This window comes from Ambystoma mexicanum, chromosome 6p (genome assembly GCF_040938575.1).
Source record: "Ambystoma mexicanum isolate Mex_15411 chromosome 6p, UKY_AmexF1_1, whole genome shotgun sequence".
Taxonomy (NCBI): domain Eukaryota; kingdom Metazoa; phylum Chordata; class Amphibia; order Caudata; family Ambystomatidae; genus Ambystoma; species Ambystoma mexicanum.
In genome coordinates this window covers 1,460,386,098-1,460,408,842 of record NC_090935.1, presented here as the reverse complement: position 1 = coordinate 1,460,408,842, position 22,745 = coordinate 1,460,386,098, and the positions used below count along the sequence as shown (strand labels likewise).

General features: G+C 41.2%; 1 protein-coding gene across 1 annotated transcript in view; it reads left to right on the top strand.

Annotated features, from left to right (window-relative positions):
- The window catches only part of LOC138510849 (vitellogenin receptor Yl-like), a 909,900-nt gene extending 889,376 nt beyond the window's left edge, over positions 1–20,524 (top strand). Inside the window, exons 21-22 of the mRNA XM_069626522.1 lie at positions 7,493–7,671; positions 20,489–20,524. Of these exons, the coding sequence (XP_069482623.1) occupies positions 7,493–7,671; positions 20,489–20,524 (215 nt within the window). The remainder of the gene's footprint in view (positions 1–7,492; positions 7,672–20,488) is intronic.
- The last annotated feature ends 2,221 nt before the right edge of the window (positions 20,525–22,745 follow it).

Sequence of the window (22,745 nt, the reverse complement as noted above, 5' to 3'; positions counted from 1 at the left end):
GGAGACAGAGCGTTATAAAAATATCCACGGAGCCTTTTCTCACGGACTTGCGTTTACTGGAGTCTCAGTGCTGGCAGTTTAAAACAACCACTGGAGGACGTCTTAAAGTGCAACACCAGCTTGCCTGGACCTGGGAAAACTAACAAAGGTGACTGCTTTTGTGCACGTTGTGTCCAGTGACTTACACGCACGTTGTGTCTAGCAGTGCTTAAATGCACGACAGTCCTTCCCTGTTATATTTCATTAATTATTATTTGTTTCTTTTCTTTTCTTTTTTCTTTAATCAAGATCTTTCCTGCACTTTGGCTCCACCTCCCAACAAGCACGTCTTGTTGTGAATCTTTAAGACCCCACGTCACTGCGCACCCGCGCGCGCACCCGCGAAGTACTACAAGTACTGTTTGCTGTTCGCGGGTCGCCGGGTCGTCGTGGTCTTAAGTACTTATAAAAATTATTTATTTCATTTTATTTTTCAAATTTATATTCTAGTTTTGAACCTAAATTGAAATCTTATTTACTATTTAAATCTAATTGTGAAACTTGACGTATTTTGCTAAATTCTAATGTCTGCATACACTCTAACCACTAGCATGCCGCCCACCATAGCGATTAGAGAAAAACTGGGTGCATCAACTCGGGACGCTACCATGAGAAAAGCTTTGCATCAACCTCGACTTACGAGTCTGTTACCAAAAGTGGGGCGCATGATTACTCAGCGCCCACACTCAGTTTCAGCTAACGCTCGACTATGCCCGAGGGAAGTGATAACAAGCGAGGATGAGGCAAATATTAATAATCCATTTACCACGGCCCAATCGGCTCCCACAGGCTCATGCACGGCAGCTCAGCCATCTGATCCCGTAATCACGGATCTCATACACACGGTACCTATTGACATCTCATGTACGGCAGCTCAACCATCTGATCCCATAATCACTGCACCTATTGATATCTCATCTCGAGAAATCAGTCTACACGGTGCCCCCACTGATAGCACTCTAATAGCGGCTTGTTCGGCCGGAGACCTACGACCTGTTGTAGCCCTCTTTCCTGGGGACACTGTACCACAACCTGTTTTAAGCTCCGTTCTGGCCCAACAAAATCTAAGACAAGCGTATATCCACCTGACCATGATTGGCGAAATAGAGGAAGATGATATTGAATTCATGAACCTTTCCAACCGTACTGATAAGTGCTCTGAAGAAGCCCTATACATTTGTTCAAATACTGGTGACCTAATTCAATTAGAACAAGATACTCATAGCCTTTCTAGTACAAATGATGAAATCTTGTCACCTGTTCCATCCCACAAGGACGCCCCGGCAATAGAACCAATGGTCTCTCCTATAATGGCATTGACTCCCTCACCCGAATCGGTCGAGGAAGTAGTCTCCTTTATAGCTCCCACTCCGAGACAGCCACGCTTTGAACAGGGGGCTCGTGTCTCCGACTTCTTCCTGAACCCTGCACACAGGGAGAGATATTCATTCCCGGAGGCCCCTGCCCTGAATAACACACTAACAGCCATGAACACTGCTTTATTGACCTTGGCAAAATTATATGAAGGGCTGGACTTTAAAATCTCTAATCAGACAGTCTGTTTAGAACATTTGTTGCGACTACATTCTAAACGCATCATTCAAAATAATACATCTTCTCAAACTCAGGACTCATGGATTTCTAAACAATCATATACAGTCCACACGCAAACGTGTGACAATGATCACTCTGTATCTGCCGGCATAGTGCAAAAACCGGCATCAGAAAAACCGGCATTAGAACAATCGGATATCTCAGAAGCTAAATCTATTCACATCAACGTTACCCCTAAGAACTCTGAGGTCCCAGTAACCGTCACCGTGCGAGACCCAGCCACTTTTATGGCTGCGTCTGTGCCGGCTGCTGTCTCCAACACAAAGGAAACACAGATCTATGACATTCCAGTTTCAAAAAATATGTTTGAGGTTTTCAGCACAACCTCTGTCAAAACCAGTAATTCACGACCAAACAAAAAGAGGAAAGTGCACTTAGCCAAAAACAAGCCATCGGTTCCAAAACCAATAGTGGGGAAAAAAAGGAAAAATTGTGTAGATTCATTATCGGATTCGGTGCTCATATCTACACCGGAATCTGATTCCCAGATGCTGAGAGCAGTTCCAACGACTGTAGCGACAGTGGCACACAAACCACTAGATGATTTAGTGCAAATGGTCGAATCCAGCAATGAACAGCGAGTTTCTCAGTTAAAAAGTTCAGAACCACCCTCCTCAACGTCCCCAATGGTCACAGTACCCGCCTTGGTGGAGTCATTGAATCAAACCTCCATTGTTCAAACTGCTCCCATTTTAGTAGCTATCCAAACACAGATACAGAAATCTATTGACTCATACATGAAATTATTACCAAATAATCTCTCACAGATAGGTAGACAGGCACAGCCGGAACCCTCACAAATAACGACAACAGCCAGTCAAGCCAAAATCCAAGATGTACAATCGGCTATTTTACAAGTACCACAATCACATGATCTCACCACACAGAACACAATGGTCACTGCTCCTCCTGCAAAAGATGATTGTTTGATAAAAAATGTACAGGGTGAAATTAAAGCTTCAGTTGAGGCCTATATGATGCGAAACTCCAATACTAATATACAGCTGAAGTGTGCGCATCCATCTCAAGTCCCTACCCCTACCCTTCCCTCTAATCAAGCCCTACTATCGCGACACGAGATACGAGAAGAGATTAAAGCATCTATTGAAGCCCTTATGTACCACCCAAAAGAACCTAACTCACACAAAGCATCGGATCAAGGGTTCCCCTTACCTATGCCTTCTATCACTCATCAAGATAGAAGGACACGATCTCCAGTAAGGTTGCCAATACAGGCACAAGAAAGACCTGCACAGACCAAGACAAAACAAATTAGACTGCCCCATCGCTTCATAATTAAATGTCGCGAGGCTCCATATAAATCCTATGATTTAAATCGGTCCAGTATTTTGAACATATGTACAGAGATACCAGCTTTATCAGCTATTTCATCACTGGATATCGAGCAAATAGAATTTATAAACCATATGGATCTATCTATTGCACGCCTGTATATTCGATCATCATTAGTAGCTGAGACTTTGTGGCAAGCCAGAATGATGTTATTCGACTTGGGGTTTAATCTTACCCAAGAAATAGCACATGGTTCGGCTACACCGCAGGGACATAGCTCACGCATCTTCACCTCAGCTTATAACATTACTTCTCATCAAAGCCCACCGGACCAGACAAAGTCCACATAACTAGGTGGAAGTGCCAAAGTCCTCAAGTTGATCTCCTGGAACACAAGAGGGCACAATCACCTCAACTTTACAACAGCGGGAGGTTTGATTGATATGGATGTAGTTGCCCTCCAGGAAACCTGGCTTGTTCTACCACCGATTTGGGACTCACATAATATTCTGTTTACACCAGCCGAAAAAGGTGTCCTTGGCAGACCCAAAGGTGGACTTATCATAGCAGTTAAAAAAAGTTGTGGTCTGAAATCAATCATTCGGAAATCTCCTTCAGCATTTCAAGTGGCGATACTATCTAATTTCTGTAAAAAAATAGCCATTGTTAATATCTATTGGTGCAGCAATACTCGAATGCAGATGATTTCTTTAAGCAATTTGTGGATATATTGGATGTTTTGGCCCTAGAGAGTGATCTATCGTGTATTTTGATATTGGGCGACCTCAACTTGCATCTCATCCCAGAAGGGAATATCGCCCCAACAAGAGATGAACTGAAATGGTCTTTGATTATGAGTGAGCGCAATTTTCAGATGTTAAATGGTAATGTGACAGGTGACTGTCCCGCACAGACCACCTGGCAAAGAGGAGATCAACATGCAATAATCGATTACATCTATATTAATGCAAAAGCCTTTAACTCTGTCCAAAAATTGGAGGTTATTCACACAAGTGTAAGTGATCACCATAAATTAAATTTGTCTCTGTAAATTGATTATATTCAACCGACACAATGGCGGAACTCAAATGTAACTGATGTAGTTGTAAATAATGGGCGAAATAGATTATCTTGGAATACAGAGAAGTTGAGAATATTAGATTCGAATCTAGAGACTATGTACCAGAGAGAAAATCTACTGGTTTGTGACTATACAAATGCCATGCAGATGTTCACTCGAGTAGTCACTGGTAGCGGGATAACTGAGCACCAGCATACCCATGCCTATGACTCAGAAATAGCCCATCGTAAATCTGAGCTAAGACAAGAAATTCGGCAACTGCGGAAATCAGAGAAAACTAATTTGGCCGAAGAAATAAGATCAGTCAAGCAAAACTATAAAAAATGGCTCAGATTAAGGAGAGCCAAGGTCTACGAATTAAATGGAAAAGCTATACTTGAACAACTTATCCTGAAATCTACAGCTGGCATATGGGCCCTTCTCAACAAAACATCTGAGACTCCCAAATTTACAGTCCAGGTAAACTCGATTTCTTCTGAAGCATGGCGGCTGTATTTTCACAAACTCTATCTTTCACCCTTTCCTGACATATATTTAAATCTTCATTCGTTTACTGCTTCTGGAACATTTACATTTGACATTGACGACATAAAACTTTGCATCAAGAAACTGAGCTCATCTCGGGCAACAGGTCCAGATGGGTTGCACAATATGATGTTAAAAAGCCATGTAGATGAATGGGCGAGGATTCTCTATCGGATCTTTAATCAGGTGCTGAAGGGTGGCGTTATCCCTGAAACGTGGAGGAAATCCATTATTCTCCCGATATATAAAAAAGGCAATCGTGAGAACCCCAGATCCTACAGGCCTATAGCGCTCCTGGACTGTCCGGGTAAATTATTTGCCCGGCTGATCTTAAAACAATTTAACAGCTGGTTACAAGATAATAACTTGAGAGATCCTTTTCAAACAGGCTTTTTACAAGGGGTAGGCACTGGCATAAATATTATTACCTTATCAAGCCTCATTCAGAAAGCATACCAACAAAAACAGCCCTTGTACCTTGCTTTTATTGATTTCCAAATGGCATTTGATGCCGTTCCAAGAGAACGGCTCTATAAGAAATTGGTTGATGCTAACTGTCCATGGCAAATTTTAAAATGGATAATTCAATTACATACTAATACCTCAATCCAGATTAGACTCACTAATGATGGTTTATTAACCCCCCCAATACCAACTGCCAGAGGTCTAAAACAAGGCTGTTTATTAGCTTCAGCCTTGTTCAATTTTTTTCTTTCTGATATCTATCGCAGCTTTACAACACTGATCTCTGACTCTCCGAGGATCATGGGTGTCCAGATACAATGGTTACTATATGCCGATGACATGGTATTATTATCACATACCCCAAAAGGGTTGCGACATCTCCTAGGTGCGCTGGACGAGTACACAAAAATAAATGGCATAACAATGTTGAAAAGACAAAGGTCATTCAATTTGGCACCAAGAAACAAAGCAGTGCCCATTTATACTGGCCTCTCCAATTGTAAGATTACCAGCACTAATTTCTATGTGTATTTGGGTACAACTGTGTCCAACTTGTGTGCTGCTGATCACTATAATCAACAAGGACTTCAGAAATTACAAACGTGTATCTCACAAGCCCGGATCATCAAGGCAAGATATTGTAAATTTTCTTTACTCCCGATTCTTACATATTTCAAATTGAAAGTGGTGCCGGTCATCCTCTATGGTGCAGAAACCCGGTCTATCATGTCATACTCCTACTGGGCCATGAGGGAGGGGCGGTTTTGGAGGCAAGTTTTGAACTTGCCCACCTCACAACCACTACCAACTTTGAGATATGAGCTGGGCCTAATTTCTCTGTACGCAGCCTACAAATGGCGCCTGTGTGCCTTGTATCGCAAATGTCTCATGAACAAAGCTACAACAGGCATAATCAATACCATTTCCATATATTTATTGAACTCTATGGACGTTTTTCCAAAAACATGGCGCCAAAAAATTAATTTAATTTTAGTAAAAGCGCAGATTAATCCAACATTGCTCATGGAAAATCCAAACAAAGCCAGAACAAAAATCTGGGAAGGTGACTGGATCTATACACGCTCTGCATGTTCCAACTATAAACATTTTGAGGCTTCTCCATTTGAATTAAAACGTTATAACACAGTGGCTGATTACATGGTGAGGTCCCCCAGCTCCAACCATAGAAATGGCTTTATGAGATTCAGACTAAATCTGTGGCTGACCAATGAAGTGATGAACAAACGGAATAATGCTGTTATTCCTCAGCCCTGCCGGTTTTGTAAAAATCAACCAGAAACTCTCATGCACCTGTTTTCAGAATGTGATAATTTAGCATCAGTAAGGAGTGTCCATTTTAAGCCTCTATTTAAGGATCAACTCATCTTGACTCCAAAAGAGCTTTGGGTCTTAATTTTTCATACTAATAGAAAGGCTGTACGATATGCAGTTGTCAATTATTTGCAGCAGTTGAAAATCTCAATGTATGCAGTACCAAGAAAATAATGACCTTGTTACATACGCATTAATCTGTGTTGTAAACCACTTTGTTTATTGTTCAATAACTCATACAATGTTTTATCTGATTTTAGGTAATTTGTAAATGTGATTTTATGTAATTTTTCTTTTCTTACAAGTTGAAAGGTTGTGAATTATGCTCACGACCAAAACAACTATATTAAAAAAAAAAAAATAAAAAAAAAATAATGTCATTGTGGCGGCCCCAACTAAGTTAGCTTCAGGCCCCACGTGTTAGACAATCCTGGCTATACTCTTGTTCTGGAATAAGAAACTGGGCAAGTAAGCATTGTTGGCCCTTGGCAGGGCACATTTAACCGTGGATCGACTTACTACTGAACACCCTCATGCCAACTGACGCATAGATGGAATAAATATATATATACTTGAGTGTATAGCTGATGGGTGAAGTACTCGCCTTTGACATGCGGCATGCTTGCCCATTGCAGGTTTTAACCTTGGCAGGACGGACTGGGTCTCATCTTTCAGAGGTCAAATTGAGTACCATAAAATTGAGTAACGGTATGTATTACTACAGCACATAGGAGCAAGGGTTATCTGCCATGAAGAGCTATACGAAAAAGAAACCTGTTAATTTTCTAATATATAAGGCATGGTACTTTTGTGTCGAGCACTTCAACATTCTCCATCCCATGTGAAGCAATACAATAACAATTTGAGACTGCCTTTCTCCATCTTGTCGAAATGTAGTGCCCTTTCGAACGCAAACAACTTTATACAAACACCCGTAACAAGAAGAATTAATCAGGTTAGACTGTGGATATATTGTAGCCCGAAAGACTCCCGACAGATGTAGTTGCCAAAGATTACCAGAAAGCGGTGTAGAGATTACAGGCAATTGTTTTTTTTTATACACAATACATTACAATCGTGCATGAATTTTTTTTTCATTGTTTAAATAATTTGAAGCTGTGTAAATTTGTTCTTTCAACATAGGTGCTCCTAAAAAATGCCTGAGTAGCCAATTCCAGTGCAACTCGTTGGATTGTATCCCGGCTGCCATGGCCTGCAATGGGATCAGGAACTGCATTGATGGATCCGACGAGGGTGGAGAATGCAGTGTGAGCTGCAAAGGCACCTGTGCACAGAACTGCTACAAGTCCCCGTATGGGCCGGTGAGTTGCTGCTACGGGCGAGTACAGTAATGAAACAAGCTGGGGTTTGCAATATGCGTCCATTTCTTATAGCCTTCTGCTTTGCATAAGGAAGAATATTCATAGAATGTGCAGAAAAGTATAGACTGGTCTCGGGCATAAAGCACGCAATAAAATATTAATACATTAGAATGTGCCTGTAAAAGTGAACAGTAACTTTGAAAATGTGAAGGCCCAAATGAGTTCATACAGCCGTTAGGTCGCTGAATGGACGCCAAGAGCCCATAATGTTGACATGTTCACTTATTGCCAAAATAACTTTCCTACCTGGAAGAATAATCTGTGTTCCAAACGCCATGGTTCCCAACACTTAAAAATGTTGCTGCCTTGTGATTCAGTCAGCACACGGAAACTCTGGGAGAAGTGTTTGCACAGCACTGTATACTCTTTCACCAGGCATTGAGGGATGCCCAATGACTGGCGTGGGGATGAGGGGGAGGTGGGAAGGGGTAATGCTCATTCTTAAACTGTAAACCTTTCTAGACCTAGCTTGGTGATGGTGCTTGAAGGCTGAAGCTGGTAGAAAGAACCATTTATGGATAATGTTTGCGTTGCTGTTCCCCATGTCAGATGTCTGGGTTAATACCATAATCTTACCCATTTTGTGCCTCATGGAATTTATAAATCAGCAGTGAAGTCTTGTGCTTTCTATACACAAATATTTCTAAAGATGTTGCAGGCTTGGGATACTCAATCTGTGTAACTATCTAATCATAAAAGGTCTTCACCCAGAAACCACTACTGTCCTGTTGGTGTCTGGTGTGGCAAAAATGATCATATTTTAGTGGTGCTTGGTCCTCTGCCGGTTCTTTTTTTCAGGTGAATGTTGGTGTGGGGGTGACTTGGCACTGCAGCGAGAGTCATGCTTTGGCTGTGATAGTAATGTTGAAAACTGCCCATCACAATTGACATGATTATTTTTCATTTTAGCTGAAAGGTGGCAACGCCATCTGTGGGCAATAAATTCCTGTAGTGAGGTTTAGGATTTTTGCAAGTATACAGAAGTAGGAACTTTGGCTGCCTGTTTACTTCCTATGGAGCAGTTAAGGCAGAGTGTGCCTGATCTTGACATGGCAACTGGTGATTGGAGAAACACTGGTGGCACTCCATTCCTACCTCCATCAGTTTCCACCTTCCCATTCCTACCCAATAACCAAGTCCAAATTACTCCTTCATTTAACTTTATTGCTTCTCACTGTCTCCCCCACTCACAGCCTCTTCCTGCTCCCCCTTCCTTTGACGCACCCATGGTTTTGCATTCCTCTGAAGTGTCTGACTCTACCAGCTCCAACCAGAGGACACCCGCACGAACTGGTGCACAAGCCTGAAGTTGGTTTCTTATTCACAATCTTCTATGAATTGGAACATGTAGTGGGAATCCAAGTAGAACTACCCCGAGGCATTGGAGAAGAGCATGTCGGCAATATAGGTGCAATTTCCTCCTGCTAATTTATTGACACAGCATAACTGTGCAATTAAATGGATTTGTTCGCAGGTCCAGCATAAATTGAGTTGCTTTTTTAAATAAAGCCTGCTGTAATCAGTTTTTGCCTTTTTATAGGCTATTGTACAAAGAAACCAGTCTGGCATTCCAAAGTGATTTTTCTGTTGTGTGATCAAGGGCTGCACTCGTCTCCCAATCAAAGCAAAGCACACACAAGCTGTTTCTTTGGGTTTCTAGTTGTAAATGATCCACTGTGATGCCTTCTGCGAATTTGGATTGGCATATTGCAGCATGCCAGGTGTATTATTAATGGAGAAAAATGAAACTACAAGTCAAAGAAATGGAATGTGCTAAAGAGAATTACCTGAAGGCATTAATGATGCTGCCAATTGGCAGCCATGCATCATCGAAAAACACACACCTGGTAATCGTGTGTAAAACGGCAGTTTTTAAGATTGAACAGAGTTGCCTTTAATGTCTTCTGCTCAGTTTCACGTTCCTTATTCTTGTTTTCCAGCCATCTCCAGGCTTGCATCAGTTTCTTTCAGCGTATCATGATTAATGCTATATACCCTCATCCTTCACGTTTGAGACGCGTGTTGGTTCAGCAGGGTGTGCCATGAAAGGGTGGCAACTTCGGGGGAAGTGGAAAGTGTCAATGATGTTGCATTGTAATGCACATAAACTGAGCATTATCGGACATGTTGCAGCAGCCGAGACACATGGAACACAAAAGGCTTTGCGTGCCAACACCTGCAATTACGAGGAATTACCCGTTTCCAAATACGGTCCAACAGTTCTTGCATTGATCCCCCGGCTGGTTTGTTTAAAGGTGACTGCCGCTTGTGTGCGCACAACCCACTTATTTCACTCTGTATTGCTCCCCCTTTTGTCGTTATTATGCCTTCACTACTACACACTTGTAAATTATGTACCAATGTGCAAACTGGTGTTGATGAAACTGGCACAGCTGTGTTCAAGTAGCACAATAACATTTGGCCCCATTTTATTTTTCCCACCTTTGCAACTAGACAATATGGGATCGGATACTGGTGTGTTACCAGGGAATGCTGTGTCTAGCCAGTATGTGCTTAATGGCCATAATGCAGCATTGCACGCCTGGTTTAACTGGACGTGGTACACTATGGCACTGCTCCAAGCAGAGGGCATAATAGTTTCTGGGCCCAGATGAGTGGCAATGGAGAGTGGCACATCTGTCCTCGTGGAGCATAAAGAAACCTGGCATCACTATGCTAACTGGGATTTTCTTCTAATGACGGTACACATTCCTGGGCATTAGATGCAGATGTTGCAAGTACCCCAGATTTTGAGAACACATTAAACACATTCATAGATAAGACTTCGGTGTCCATGGAGATACTTAAGCCACAACCACTTCACCCCTTTTTAAAGTTATTTGGTGAGGTACGTGTGCATCTGATGCCCATACATGGCGTAGGCCTGCAATATCACTCAAAACCAGTGTTCATTTGTCTGTCTTTCCACAGTATGAGAGTAATCCTTTATGTTGCATCTCAAAGCGATAATTTACTTGGCCTGAAATCAAAGAGGGTGGACCTGAAGCTCTTTTCCTCAACAGTTTGAAAGAGGCCCACATAAACCTCCAAAGTGCATGGAAGGGGGAGAGATGGTTTTCATCACTTCAGGGGGTCTACATAGACTCTTGGGGTCTCCATAGCTCACAGATGTGTAGTTTCAAACATGAATTCCTGCACAATTGAAGAGCGTACGATTAGGCAGGCAGGCAGCTGGGTCATTTCTAGCAGCTCCTGCTGCCCATACACACGTACCTGCTCAGCTGATCCAGCACTGATCAGTCTTGCATCCCCAAGCAACAGCAGCTAACGGAGCACGTAGTTACAGCATCACACTATGCATGAAGTCTGAAGACCTTTGCATACATTTTCCTTCTTCGTCAGTGCTGTAATGAAAATCCAACTACAAAGATCCAATTTGCTGAACAATTTAATCCTTTAAAGTTCACACAATATACACATTGTTTTAATACAGGGTGAACACTGATTGGATTCCATTTAACAGTGGTCCTTTCTATATCTGTGTTACAAAATGTTTTAAAAAGCTAGTTGCTGCTTCGCTTGAGTGACATTTGTACAACTTGCTCATCGGCTGAATCTGCCATTTTATAGCACAATTTTAGCTCGGATTCAACTCTGATCTAAGCCACACACACCCTTCCAAGACATTATTTATCATCGTTTTTTTCTATTTTTATTATTTTTTTAAATCTTGCTACGAACCCACAGGTAAGCGCTGAAATGTTACTCAAATCATTCACAGCTCGGTGACTCCTAGTCCTTCCACAGGGGTTGAACCACCAGTAAGCGCTTTCCACAAAACCGTTACAAAGAGGAGAGTGATTTAGGTGTCCTTTCAATCACATGGGAGTTCAGGCACATGTGTTTCACTGTAATAATCATGGACCCAGGGTTGAACACCTGTCTAGTCTACCCTTAATTGATTTGGGTCCAGGGTTCAACCCTGATAAATGCCTCCTCAGTAGGCGACCGCTTGGAATAAAGTGTGCCAGGTTTGAAGCAACTCCAGCAACATTGTTTCATATGGTGAACACCTTCTATTGCTTTATAATTTGTTTTAATGTATTCTCTGCTTACTTGTACAATTAATGTTTGCAGTAAACGGCAAGTCCAACTCTCCAGTTGTCAAGGTGTGACTGTTGAAATGGATTCCTAGAATCTGGCTTGGTGGATAGATTTTAGGAGGCACCCTAGTTATAATGAACAGAGGAACTCTGAGAGGAGAGCAGTCGAGGCTTTTCTCAGGGGTCCACACAATGAGGCACACAAATTCATTTTAGAGAGGAATGTACACAAATCCTATATTTAATCTAGGGCTAAAACGGCTACTAAAAAATGAAATAAGCCGGTGATATTTCCACTACTCAAAACATATGCAGTCACCATAGATTCTAAAATGCATTCAATGAGCTCAATTAATAAGATAAGTGATGCAGTAAAATTGACAAGTCAGAAGAAATATGCCCTAGCTTTAGCAGTCCAATCCCTATGACGTGTGGAGCAATCTGCCCAAAAGTAACAATGCCTTGCCCCAGGATGTATCTGATGCAGGTAAAGTACTTGGTGATAGTTCAAGAGAAGACCTGCAACAGTGATACGCAAGTTAATCTGTGTTCTTATCTTTCAGGGAAAGCTGCTCAGGTGGGACGACCAAAAAGCAGTGGAATGGAAGGATGCAAAGACTTGTTCGCCATGTTATCCTAATCGGACAGGGAGAGACATATGCTTTGCATTTACTTACCTCCCTAACCCTGATTTTCTCAGGTGACTGGATGGGTTGGCTGGCCGGCTAGCTCAAGGTTAATTTCCCTGACGTTGGCTGCAGTGAGAGGTGCCCAAAAACTGTGGTTGGAAGGATTGTTCTGGTCGTGCCCAGGAGCAGAGTGCAACCCAATGCAATGGTGAAATGCAGAAAGGACTGATGCACACCTCCTTTAGAACGAGTAGGAGAGTTCAGTGATGGCCACTGTACACAGATGGCAGACGCCCTTCCAGTCGCGATTGAAAACTGCCTTCCAGCGCACCAGGGGAGGCTGAGATTCAGCCGGGCGCAGACTTGCACCGCAAGCTGTCGACCACCAAAGTTATGGATGCAAACGCAGAGCAGAGTCATTTCTAGTGAGCTGGCCTACAAAAGAGCTGGTTAGTCCACTGAGTGGTCCAGAGACTCTTCCAAAAGCTCAGAACGACTGGATCCTCTAATGTGTTCAGACTGGTAGGTCCCACCAGTCCGGGGGTGTAAGCACCGCACAGGGCCTTCGCACATCAGGTAGTCCAACAAGGATTCACTAGGTCAGATGCAGGAAGGGAGCATGAAATTCTGAAGACTCCAGAAGAGGCCCAGTCAGCTGTTCTACACGCGATTCTTGGCTCCAATGCTGATGTGAAGAAATGGCTGCAGGAATGCTATTTTAATTCAAAATCGTGTCTGTAAGCAAGTGTAAGCCGACCAATGGTAAGGATCTGCACCAAGAATCTGCCTGATCTGACACTTAAAAGGCCTGGCACGTTCAGGCTACCCTAAACCCCACATGTCTGGTACATTTTAATGCAGCCTCAAGTGTCATCTGAAACTCTCAAACAATGTGCACCCTTTAACTGACTGTTTTTCCACAGGCGTATTTTAGGGTGGACTCGACGCGTACACCTAGAGAGCTACCTACCCCCTACCCTTTGTATGGCCACAAGCCCAATCAGACCTGCCACACCATTCCATACTAAGCCATTCCAAATGTGCTCCAAGTGACAGTGATACCGGAAGACATTGGTTTTATTTGATCAACGTTGCAGGGAAGAAAAACCATCAAATTCATAGAACATGTATTTAAAATATATATCAGTTTGTTTGCTGTCGCATACTTTTTGATAACTACTGGTAGAACCTTTTCAGTGCAGGCGATTGTCCTGCAGCAAAAGTTTTGTGTAAGTGCTTGAAACCAAACTTGTAGATGCCATTAATTAGCTTTGCCTTGTTTGTGGGTGTATCAACCACTCCAAAGTAACTCGAGGTGCACAAAGGCCAATTACATCGGATTAAAGTCAAGCTACTTAGGTGAAGTCCTAACCCAAACATGACCCTGGCTCCCAATGAATCCTGCATCAGAGGAATGTTTCGGGTCATTCTTGTATTATACTTGATGTCTAGGCTTCCTAGTAAACCATTGCACACGTGGCACTAGCTTGCCATAGACAACATGGTCCTTCACAGCAGTGTCCAAAATTCCCTAAAAGATTCTTCATGGGACTTGGCATGTTATTGAATGTACCCACAGACCTTTGCTTTCAGCGGGTGCTTCAGCTAAGCTTTACTAATCGGATGCTATCTTTTCTGAGATGCCATCTAGTAGGACTATGAGTGTCTAATACCTAAACAGCAGGTTTTTCGATGTCCTAGTCTGTCTCCACTATTGCATGCAGCACCCATTTCTTGTTAATATCACAGATCATAGGTGACAACATAATAGAAGTCCACTATTACTGCACTGTGGGCATACAATGAACACATGCAAATATATTACAAAATGCAATGCTACTTTTTTTTTCTCGGGTTACAGCCCTACCACCAAGTTTTTTTTTGTGCGAGACCATAGATATGTCTTCACAGTACATTCAAGCACAGTACAACCCAACCCGCCACCCAAACCCCCTTTCCTGATGAAGTCAATCTTGTTCCCAAAATGCAGTTTCTTCTGACGCATATGAATAATAAGTGTATGAAACTGTAATCCTCGGATTGATTTGACTTTTCAAGAATGACCTTGTTTGTCTTTTTTCTTTTTGTTTATTAGGTTTTCAATAAAATACATCAATTCCACATAGATTCAACACAACCTTACAGCACGTTTTTACATATCAAGGTCTTGAACAACCTGCTTAATATAAATCTATAATGCAATTAAACTATGTGAAACCTAAAAAACTAACCCCACCAAATGCTCTTCCTAACACACAAAACATCACGAATTCAACATGAAAACACACAACACCACAAAGACAACACAGGAAGAAAAAAAAGGGGTGGAATAAGGAAGGAGGGGTGTTAATTAGACCAAGCTCTTTACACCAATACCTCACCAGTTTTCCTCAATCTCTCTGCAGATTCATAGATGGCATCAAACGATCCCCATAACAATATATATTCTTCTTCCTTACCTTTATTCCTCAATGAAACCTTGTCATTTTTAGATAAAACCCGCAAATCCATCAACCAATCGTCAATGTCAGGTTTCTTCCTAGTTGTCCAAATTCTGAGGATCAACCTAATCGCTATCATCACAGCCCTATTAATCCAAAAATTGTTTTATCTAGTTTGCACACACCTTTACACATGTGAGAGCAAGATTATATTTGCTGCAGATTTTGGTAGACTTATTCCAAAAATTAAATCAATCCTATCAATCACCTCTCTCCAAAATGTCTGTACCCTTGGGCATTTTCACAGTAGATGCAAAAGAGTACCTCTATCAGTACCACAGCTCCAGCATAGCTCATCTAATTTCAGTTTCAATTTAAACATCTTTACAGGTGTCCAATACACTCTTCCAACAATTTTCTGCCGGATTAAATGCAAATTCATATCTTCCCTTATATTCACTTACTATATCTTTCCAATCTTTATCAGAAATTAGCCTGTTGAGAACCTTCAACCAAGCCTCCCTTAATCATTCCATGCAAACAGATGTCTCTTCCATGGGCATGAAATTCATGTAGGTTTGTACACTGTATTCCTGTCCAATTAATAACTTACTGATCTCTGGCTTCCTTCCAAGTGAGCCACCCGCCATTGCAATCCTCTGTTCAATCATAGGAGCCAAACTAAAATATCTAGCCGCCTCTTTGACCCAGACCATATCTACTTATTAACTCTTCAAAACTCAACACCTTAGTCCCATCTAAAATATCATCTAATCTCAAAATTCCTCTTGTGATCCAGCTCTTCCAGTTAAGATATCTATTGTTAATTTGTAAGGCTTCATTATGCCAGATTGAGGCGTCCGCGCTGAAACCATAATTCTGTCCATTCTCACCAAACCAAGAGCCCAAAGCCTGTCTAGTTGCCCCAATCGGCTTCAAGATCAGCCTTTTAATGAATAGATCCCCCATACAGTAGAGATTATCTAAATGATATGGTGCACACATCTCCCTTTCCATTTGTAGCCAGATTGGTTCTTCAATATTTTCTTCTCTAAAGTAATATGAACTCTTTTTAAGCAAAACAGATTTGTAGTATTTCATTAGATCTGGATAAGCAAATCCACCCTCTTCTACTTTCTGCATCAGCATGAATTTTGGAACACAAGGTTTTTTCCAATTCCCCACAAAAAGGATTCAAAGAGCTTCTCAACCTTCAACAATTGCTTTTTATATATCAATAATGGGATGGATTGAATAATATACAATAACTTAGGCAACAGAACCATTTTAATTGCATTGATTTTTGCACACAGGTGTAAGTTTAATCTTTCCCACTTTTTAATTATCAGATTAATTTGAGCTATTACCTGATCCAGATTGCATTGAATTATTTTATTCAAGTCTCCAATAACATGTATGCCCAAATATGTGACGCCCTCGGGCGACCAAGTTTCCCTAATACTATTATCACATGTTCTAGACAACGGAAAAATCTGTTTTTTCCCAATTTACTTTGTGTCCCGATAATTTACCTACTTCCTCAAACATTTCTTTTATCGCAACTCCACATTCCTCCGGATTAGACAACAAAACAAAAATGTCATCTGCATAAGACAAGACCTTAACCTCTGTTTTCCCAACACATATTCCCTTTATTAGTTCATTGTCTAATGTACGCTGCAAGCGGCTCCAATGTTAAATTGAATAAAAATGGTGACAATGGGCAGCCCTGTTGCGTTCCTCTCGACAGCTGAAGCATCTTTGAGATCTCCCCATTAACCAACAACCTAGCCCTAACATTATGAATACATTCTACCATCCTCATAAACACTGGTCCAAATCCCATTTTTAACAATATGTATTCCATGATTTTCCAATTGACTGTCAAAGGCATTTTCAGTGTAAAAAAAACTATAATTTCATTCGAATCCTTTCCATAATATACCCCAATCACATTCAACATAGTCCGTATATTGTCATATCCAAACCGTCCTGGAGTAAAACCCACCTGAGACTCATCAATTAAATCTCCCATACATGACTGCAATCTATTAGCCCATATCTTAGTAAAAGTTTTAGGTCCACATTTAGCGGAGAAATTAGTCTGTAATTTCCACACTTTTTACTATCCTTATTTGGTTTCGGAATCACAATGATCAATGCCTCTTTCATTGAATCACACATTACTCCTGATGGCATAAATTCGTTATAGACCTCACATAAAATTGGAGCTAATTTAGCAGTAAGCCTCTTATAAAACTCAAACTATACCATCTGGCCTTGGGGATTTACCATCTTTCATCTGCGAGATAGCGGAGTTAACCTCCGTCACATCAATCATAGCTTCCAGTTGACTTTTCTTTTCTAAAGATAAACTGGAAAGAGAAATGTTATCAAAGAATGTGTTTATACTCTCCACACTAGGCTGGTATCCTCTTGGTACACTTCTTCATAAAAACCTCTGAATTGTTCACAAATTTCTTCAGTCTTATGTAAAGTATCACCTGTATCCGTTAGAATGGAAGAAATACTTGTATCCACCCCCATTCTTCTAAACTTGTTAGTCAATAATCTCCCATTCTTGGCTCCATACTCCCAAAACCGCTGTTTTGAATAAAACATACCTTTATTTGCCATCATATGTACATAGCCATTCATTTCAGTTCTGTTCCGAATCTCCATTTGCACAAGCCTTTTGCATAGACTTAACCTCTTCCTCCATTTTCTTAACTTCTTCCTGGCTTTTCTTTTTAGCATGAGTTGCTGTGCTTATCAACTCGCCCGGGAGTACTGCCTTAAAATAATCCCAAACAGATTTAACTCCTGCTGTACCTCTATTGTCCTCAAACTGTCTAATGAAGTCCTCTAAACCTGTTGTAACAAGACTGTCCTTAAGTATATTAGCTTGCATCCTCCACCTTGTAGACCTCCCACCTGTATTTTTAAGATTCGCCTGCATGTCAAGCAAAGCATGATACGATATACCCCTTTCTCTAATATTTTAACTCTCTACCTGACTAACGTTGTACTTGAGAAAAAATTATCTATCCTTGAATAAGAATTATGAACAGGTGAATAGAATGAATATTCTTTTTCCCCCATGATGAAGCTCCCTCCATACATCTGTAAGCTCATATTTAAACACAAAATTATGCAATTTTGCACTCATCTTTGCACTATATCTACACTCAGACTTCCGTTCTAGATTACTATCCATTACTATATTAAAATCTCCACCCATAATTATCACCTCAGCCTCCATTTTATCTAGCAATGAACCTAACTGACTGAAAAACTGTTTGGCTGGCATGGAGCATAGACGGTCACAAATGTAATCTTTTTCCCATCAAAAATGATATCAAGCAACAAGATCCGGCCTTCATCATCTTTCAGTGTTTTTTCAACCCTCATTGGAAGACCCTTCCTAAACAATATACTTACTCCCCTAGATGTAGAATCATAATTAGAAATTACTTTAGAGTATTTTGGACTAGTCAAATAACTTCCACTTTGTTCATTTAAATGAGTTTCCTGAAGGATAACCTCATCTGCTCTACTCCAGATCCTTGCCAGAACCTTAAGTCTCTTAATAACATTGCCAACTCCCCTAACATTCCATGTAACAAAAGTTAATGAAGCCATAACACAAACTCTAACTTCAATTCATTCTTACAACGGCCTTGACACGAAAAGGATAGAAACAGAAAGAGGGGTTACACATGACGACAAAAGATATATAAAAAGACATACATATACACATCTGAAGCGTTGTACCATTCGAAAAGTCTGATCATCAGACTTAAAATAAGCAAGATTATATACATCAAATACATTATTCCAAACTATATCCACCAGAAACCCATCCTATGCCCAAACACAAACTATATAAGCAGATTATTCCCTAACTATCAATATCAACTTTTAAGAACATTCCCAAACTACCCCAACATGAATATTTAAAAAAGAATAAAATGTGTAAATAATGGTACATAAACACAGCCCAATTTTCGATCTGAAAGACAACCTAACTCAAAGGATGAACATTTTATAAAAATACCATGAAATACAAAACTGTCTATCTACCTCATATTTTAAAGTAGTTCAGTCTATAATCATTTAATTTTTGGCCTTAAATATATCAACAATCCATTGTCCAATTAACCAATTCCACTTCCTCCCACCTACATCAGCTAAATTGTTATATATATTATATCACACACATTCACATCAATGTATTGAGTTGTGACAATTCCTACATGTTATCCTTACATTATGAACATTGTGATCATGTTTCCCTTACTGCATTCAACCTCCACTTATATGGTGTGATTCTAAATTAGGGTACAATACCGGACAGTGCTAAGCCTTACTAATCCCAACTACCTTACCATTCCAATGTACATTCCAATCATTCAGTACTATACAAATCCATTTCTCACATTCCCTGCAGTCAAGAACCATACCAATGCTACACCATTACATGATTAAAATTCACTGAATAATATTTCAAGTATTGAACTTTTGAAGTGACTGACTGCAAACATTGTATGCATCCCTCTCTCGCCACCCCACAACGCTCCCTCACCCACAGTCTCTAATGCACCAACCACTAATAGGCTTCACCCATTGAACTACATTCATACAAGCCTAAAAAATATATATTACTACCTATACTATATAACCGTCGACTAGCCTATGCAATATACAGCAAAACCTGTCCTAACTCCCAACCAATTAGCGGGTTGAACATTGTTCCTGCTCAATTCAAACCGTTAGCATCCAATTCATAATAATGTAACAATGTGTGAGCATTTGTTTTTTTAAATCTGTTTGCAATTTCACATTTCCCCATAACCCACACCCTCTCAATCCCATACATATTGTACTGTCTTGACCAACAAACGTTGCACGCTTCATAGCAGTTACACACGGACGTACAGAAAGCACTAATCCATTTAACCATAACACTGAAATGAAATGTGTCTGTATGAATTGCCAGAGACCCGTGTTACATGGGGAACACCTCCTGAACCTTTTCGCTCGCTCACCAGCGTACTGTAACCGTCCTGTTAGCTGCACCATAATTGTCACACAAGTCTCGGCCGTAAGTATAAAGGGCACATGCTCCGCCCATTCCAACAGTCATCCACGATCGGCAGGGGCGGCAAGAAAAGGACACATCCAACGCTTGCAATGGAGGGCAGACGGTCCACTCATGTCTGCTCAATCATCTGAAGCAGGTCTTTGCGCCCGTTCCAGCCTGAAAGTCACCAGAGGATTGTAATCTCATAAGTATGAACATTCCACCAGTTCCAACACCGCCGCGACACTTCCCGTTATGTTACGTCGCGTAATGTTTGCATCCAAGACAAAGGTGCTTTCCTCATCAGGGCAGCCATTGTAACCAGCATACATATATGTTTAAGAATGAGTGCAGTATTCCAAGGCAGTTAAGAATAACGAAGTACAGCAGTCCGCCATTTTGTGGCCCTATTGTTTGATTGAATGAAGGATTTATAACAAGTTTCAAAGCAAATTCAATCAAAGCAGCTTTTCAAACTCAGCCAGTCAACAGTACTCAAAATGATCTAATGTAATCTGACCTTACTTTCTTCTTCTTCAGTCTACTCAGTTTCGAAGTCTGACATCCCTTCCATAGGATCTTGTTCCAAGTCAGACAAAAAAGCTTCTGCAAAGTTACTTTCAGTAAAGGAGTGTAGCTGACCTTCCACTACAACCCTAAAAATGGCAGGGTATATCATGTAGTATTTTAAATTCTTTTTTCGAGCCTTCACTTTAGCTTTATCAAAAGCCCTCCTTTTGTCCAACACATCTCTGCTTAGATCCACAAACACCATTCTTATTACCACCCCAAGCCAGGTCTTTCAATTCTCGAGCTTTCTTCAAAACCAATTCCTTCACTGGGAATCTTAGAAACTTGACAATAAGATGTCGAGGTCTCTCCCCCAGGGATGGCGTGGGTCCAAGTGACCGATGAGCCCTTTCTATTTCCAATGTCACTGTTGAATCTAAGTTCAAAATCTTAGGTAAGGTTTTCTGTAGGAAATCCATAGCATTGCCTTTTTCTGCATTTTCTGGAAAACCAGCAAAGCGAAGGTGGTTTCTCAGAGAAAAATTATTTCTCGGACAGCTTCAAGGTAATTTTCTCATTGGCCAATCTTCTCTAATCTGGTCCTTAAGCTTCATGGTCTTCTCATCCACAAGGCTCAACTGATCTTCAGCTGAACTGACCATCTTGACCACAGCTTCAAATCTCTCTTCTGACTTTAAAAGAGCTGTCTTAATCTCCACAATGTCCATTTTCATTTCGCTCAGCAAATCCAAAAGTTTGTCCTCAACTAATTTTTCCTTTGTTCTCCTTTTCAACTCTTTTTTTTGTCTTTTTGCCTCTGGGGTATTTGGCACAAACATTTTATATATCGATTAGGAAAACAGCATAGGGCACAGGAGCACAGCAGTTATGCTGCCATCTCTGGAGCGGACAGTTCTAGAACCCTTACAGGATATCCCAAATTGAACACTATATCTCAATACAAATATTTGAGGGTTTTTTCTAGTAATAGGGTGTGCAGGGGGCAGGAGTATCCCAGTTTTTGAATACCAGTTACTCTTGTACCTACAAATATTTGAACACTCTAGCATTAAGAATGCAACAATACGGTTTAATGTACTGAATACTAAACTAAATACAAAAAGCACATTGCTGAAACCCAAATTCACCTTCTTGGTTTGGATTGCGAATATATGTGAATGATTTTACTTTGTGTATCTTTGTTGTATGTGCTGCTCTGTACTAAACCTGTGAAAGTTAGTTTGTGAAATGCATTATGAAGCTGGCTGAATTTTGAGGTAGTCCTTTTCGTGAGTATGGGTTTGTTATAATGTGCATATTCCTATTTATTTAAATAATGTGCCATTTTGAATGTGTTGGCTACATATTTTGGTTTGTGTATTGTTGTTAATCTGATGTCATCACTCCTCTCCCGTGGATAGCCTCTCCCCATGTGGCCAGGGTCCGGCAGCCGCTACCTGTTCCTAACCCATGTGGCGGATATTTAAAGAACCACATGGGGTGACCCTAAAGGGGGGGGTGAAGTGACATCATTGGGTGCAACGTGGTATCCCCATTCCCTTTTAGGGACACCCCTTCAGTTCCTCAGAGCCTCATGACCTATTGTGGCAGTAATCCTCAATTATCCCCCAACACTGCAGTGCTATCAGTAAAAAAGGCTGACATGAGGAAGAGAGTAAGCAGAATGAAGATTACTTCGCTACACCCAAGTCGACGGTTTAGCTGTGGAGGAATTCAATTGGCTCCAAACAGCTCCCATCACTTCTGCAGGAGTTCCTAGATGAAGCCGTGCAGAACTAGAGAGACCTGACCAGCTAGTGATTGCCGGGAGCCCAGAGCTGTCGGGGGGGGGGGGGGGCACGCGAGCAAAGCAGGGCCACAAGACAAAGCATCGCACTGATGCGAGACCCTGAACAGGGAAAGCTCTGCTGTGTACTACGCCACAGTGGGGAGAGAACCAGTGAGTATTGGAGATGCCGACGTTTACTGAAGCATGACCAATGCGAAGAGGGGGCACGTGGAGGATAGTGAAGACCCCTAATACCGGTGAGCCAGAAAAAACAGCACTTCATGGCGTGAACTGCAAAGAAACACAGAAGGGATGGCTATGTTCTGAGGCAGTGAACATGGGAGCTGGGACATTGTGAAAACCACCAAGTGAACAAAAGTGAATTTGTGGAAAAACAAGTGTTGTGTGAGTCTGGGACCTGCACTCAAAATCACATACGGTGAAAGAATTCTCAAGGAAGAATACCCTTGGAGATATTGTCCTGGCAGGGGAGTATAC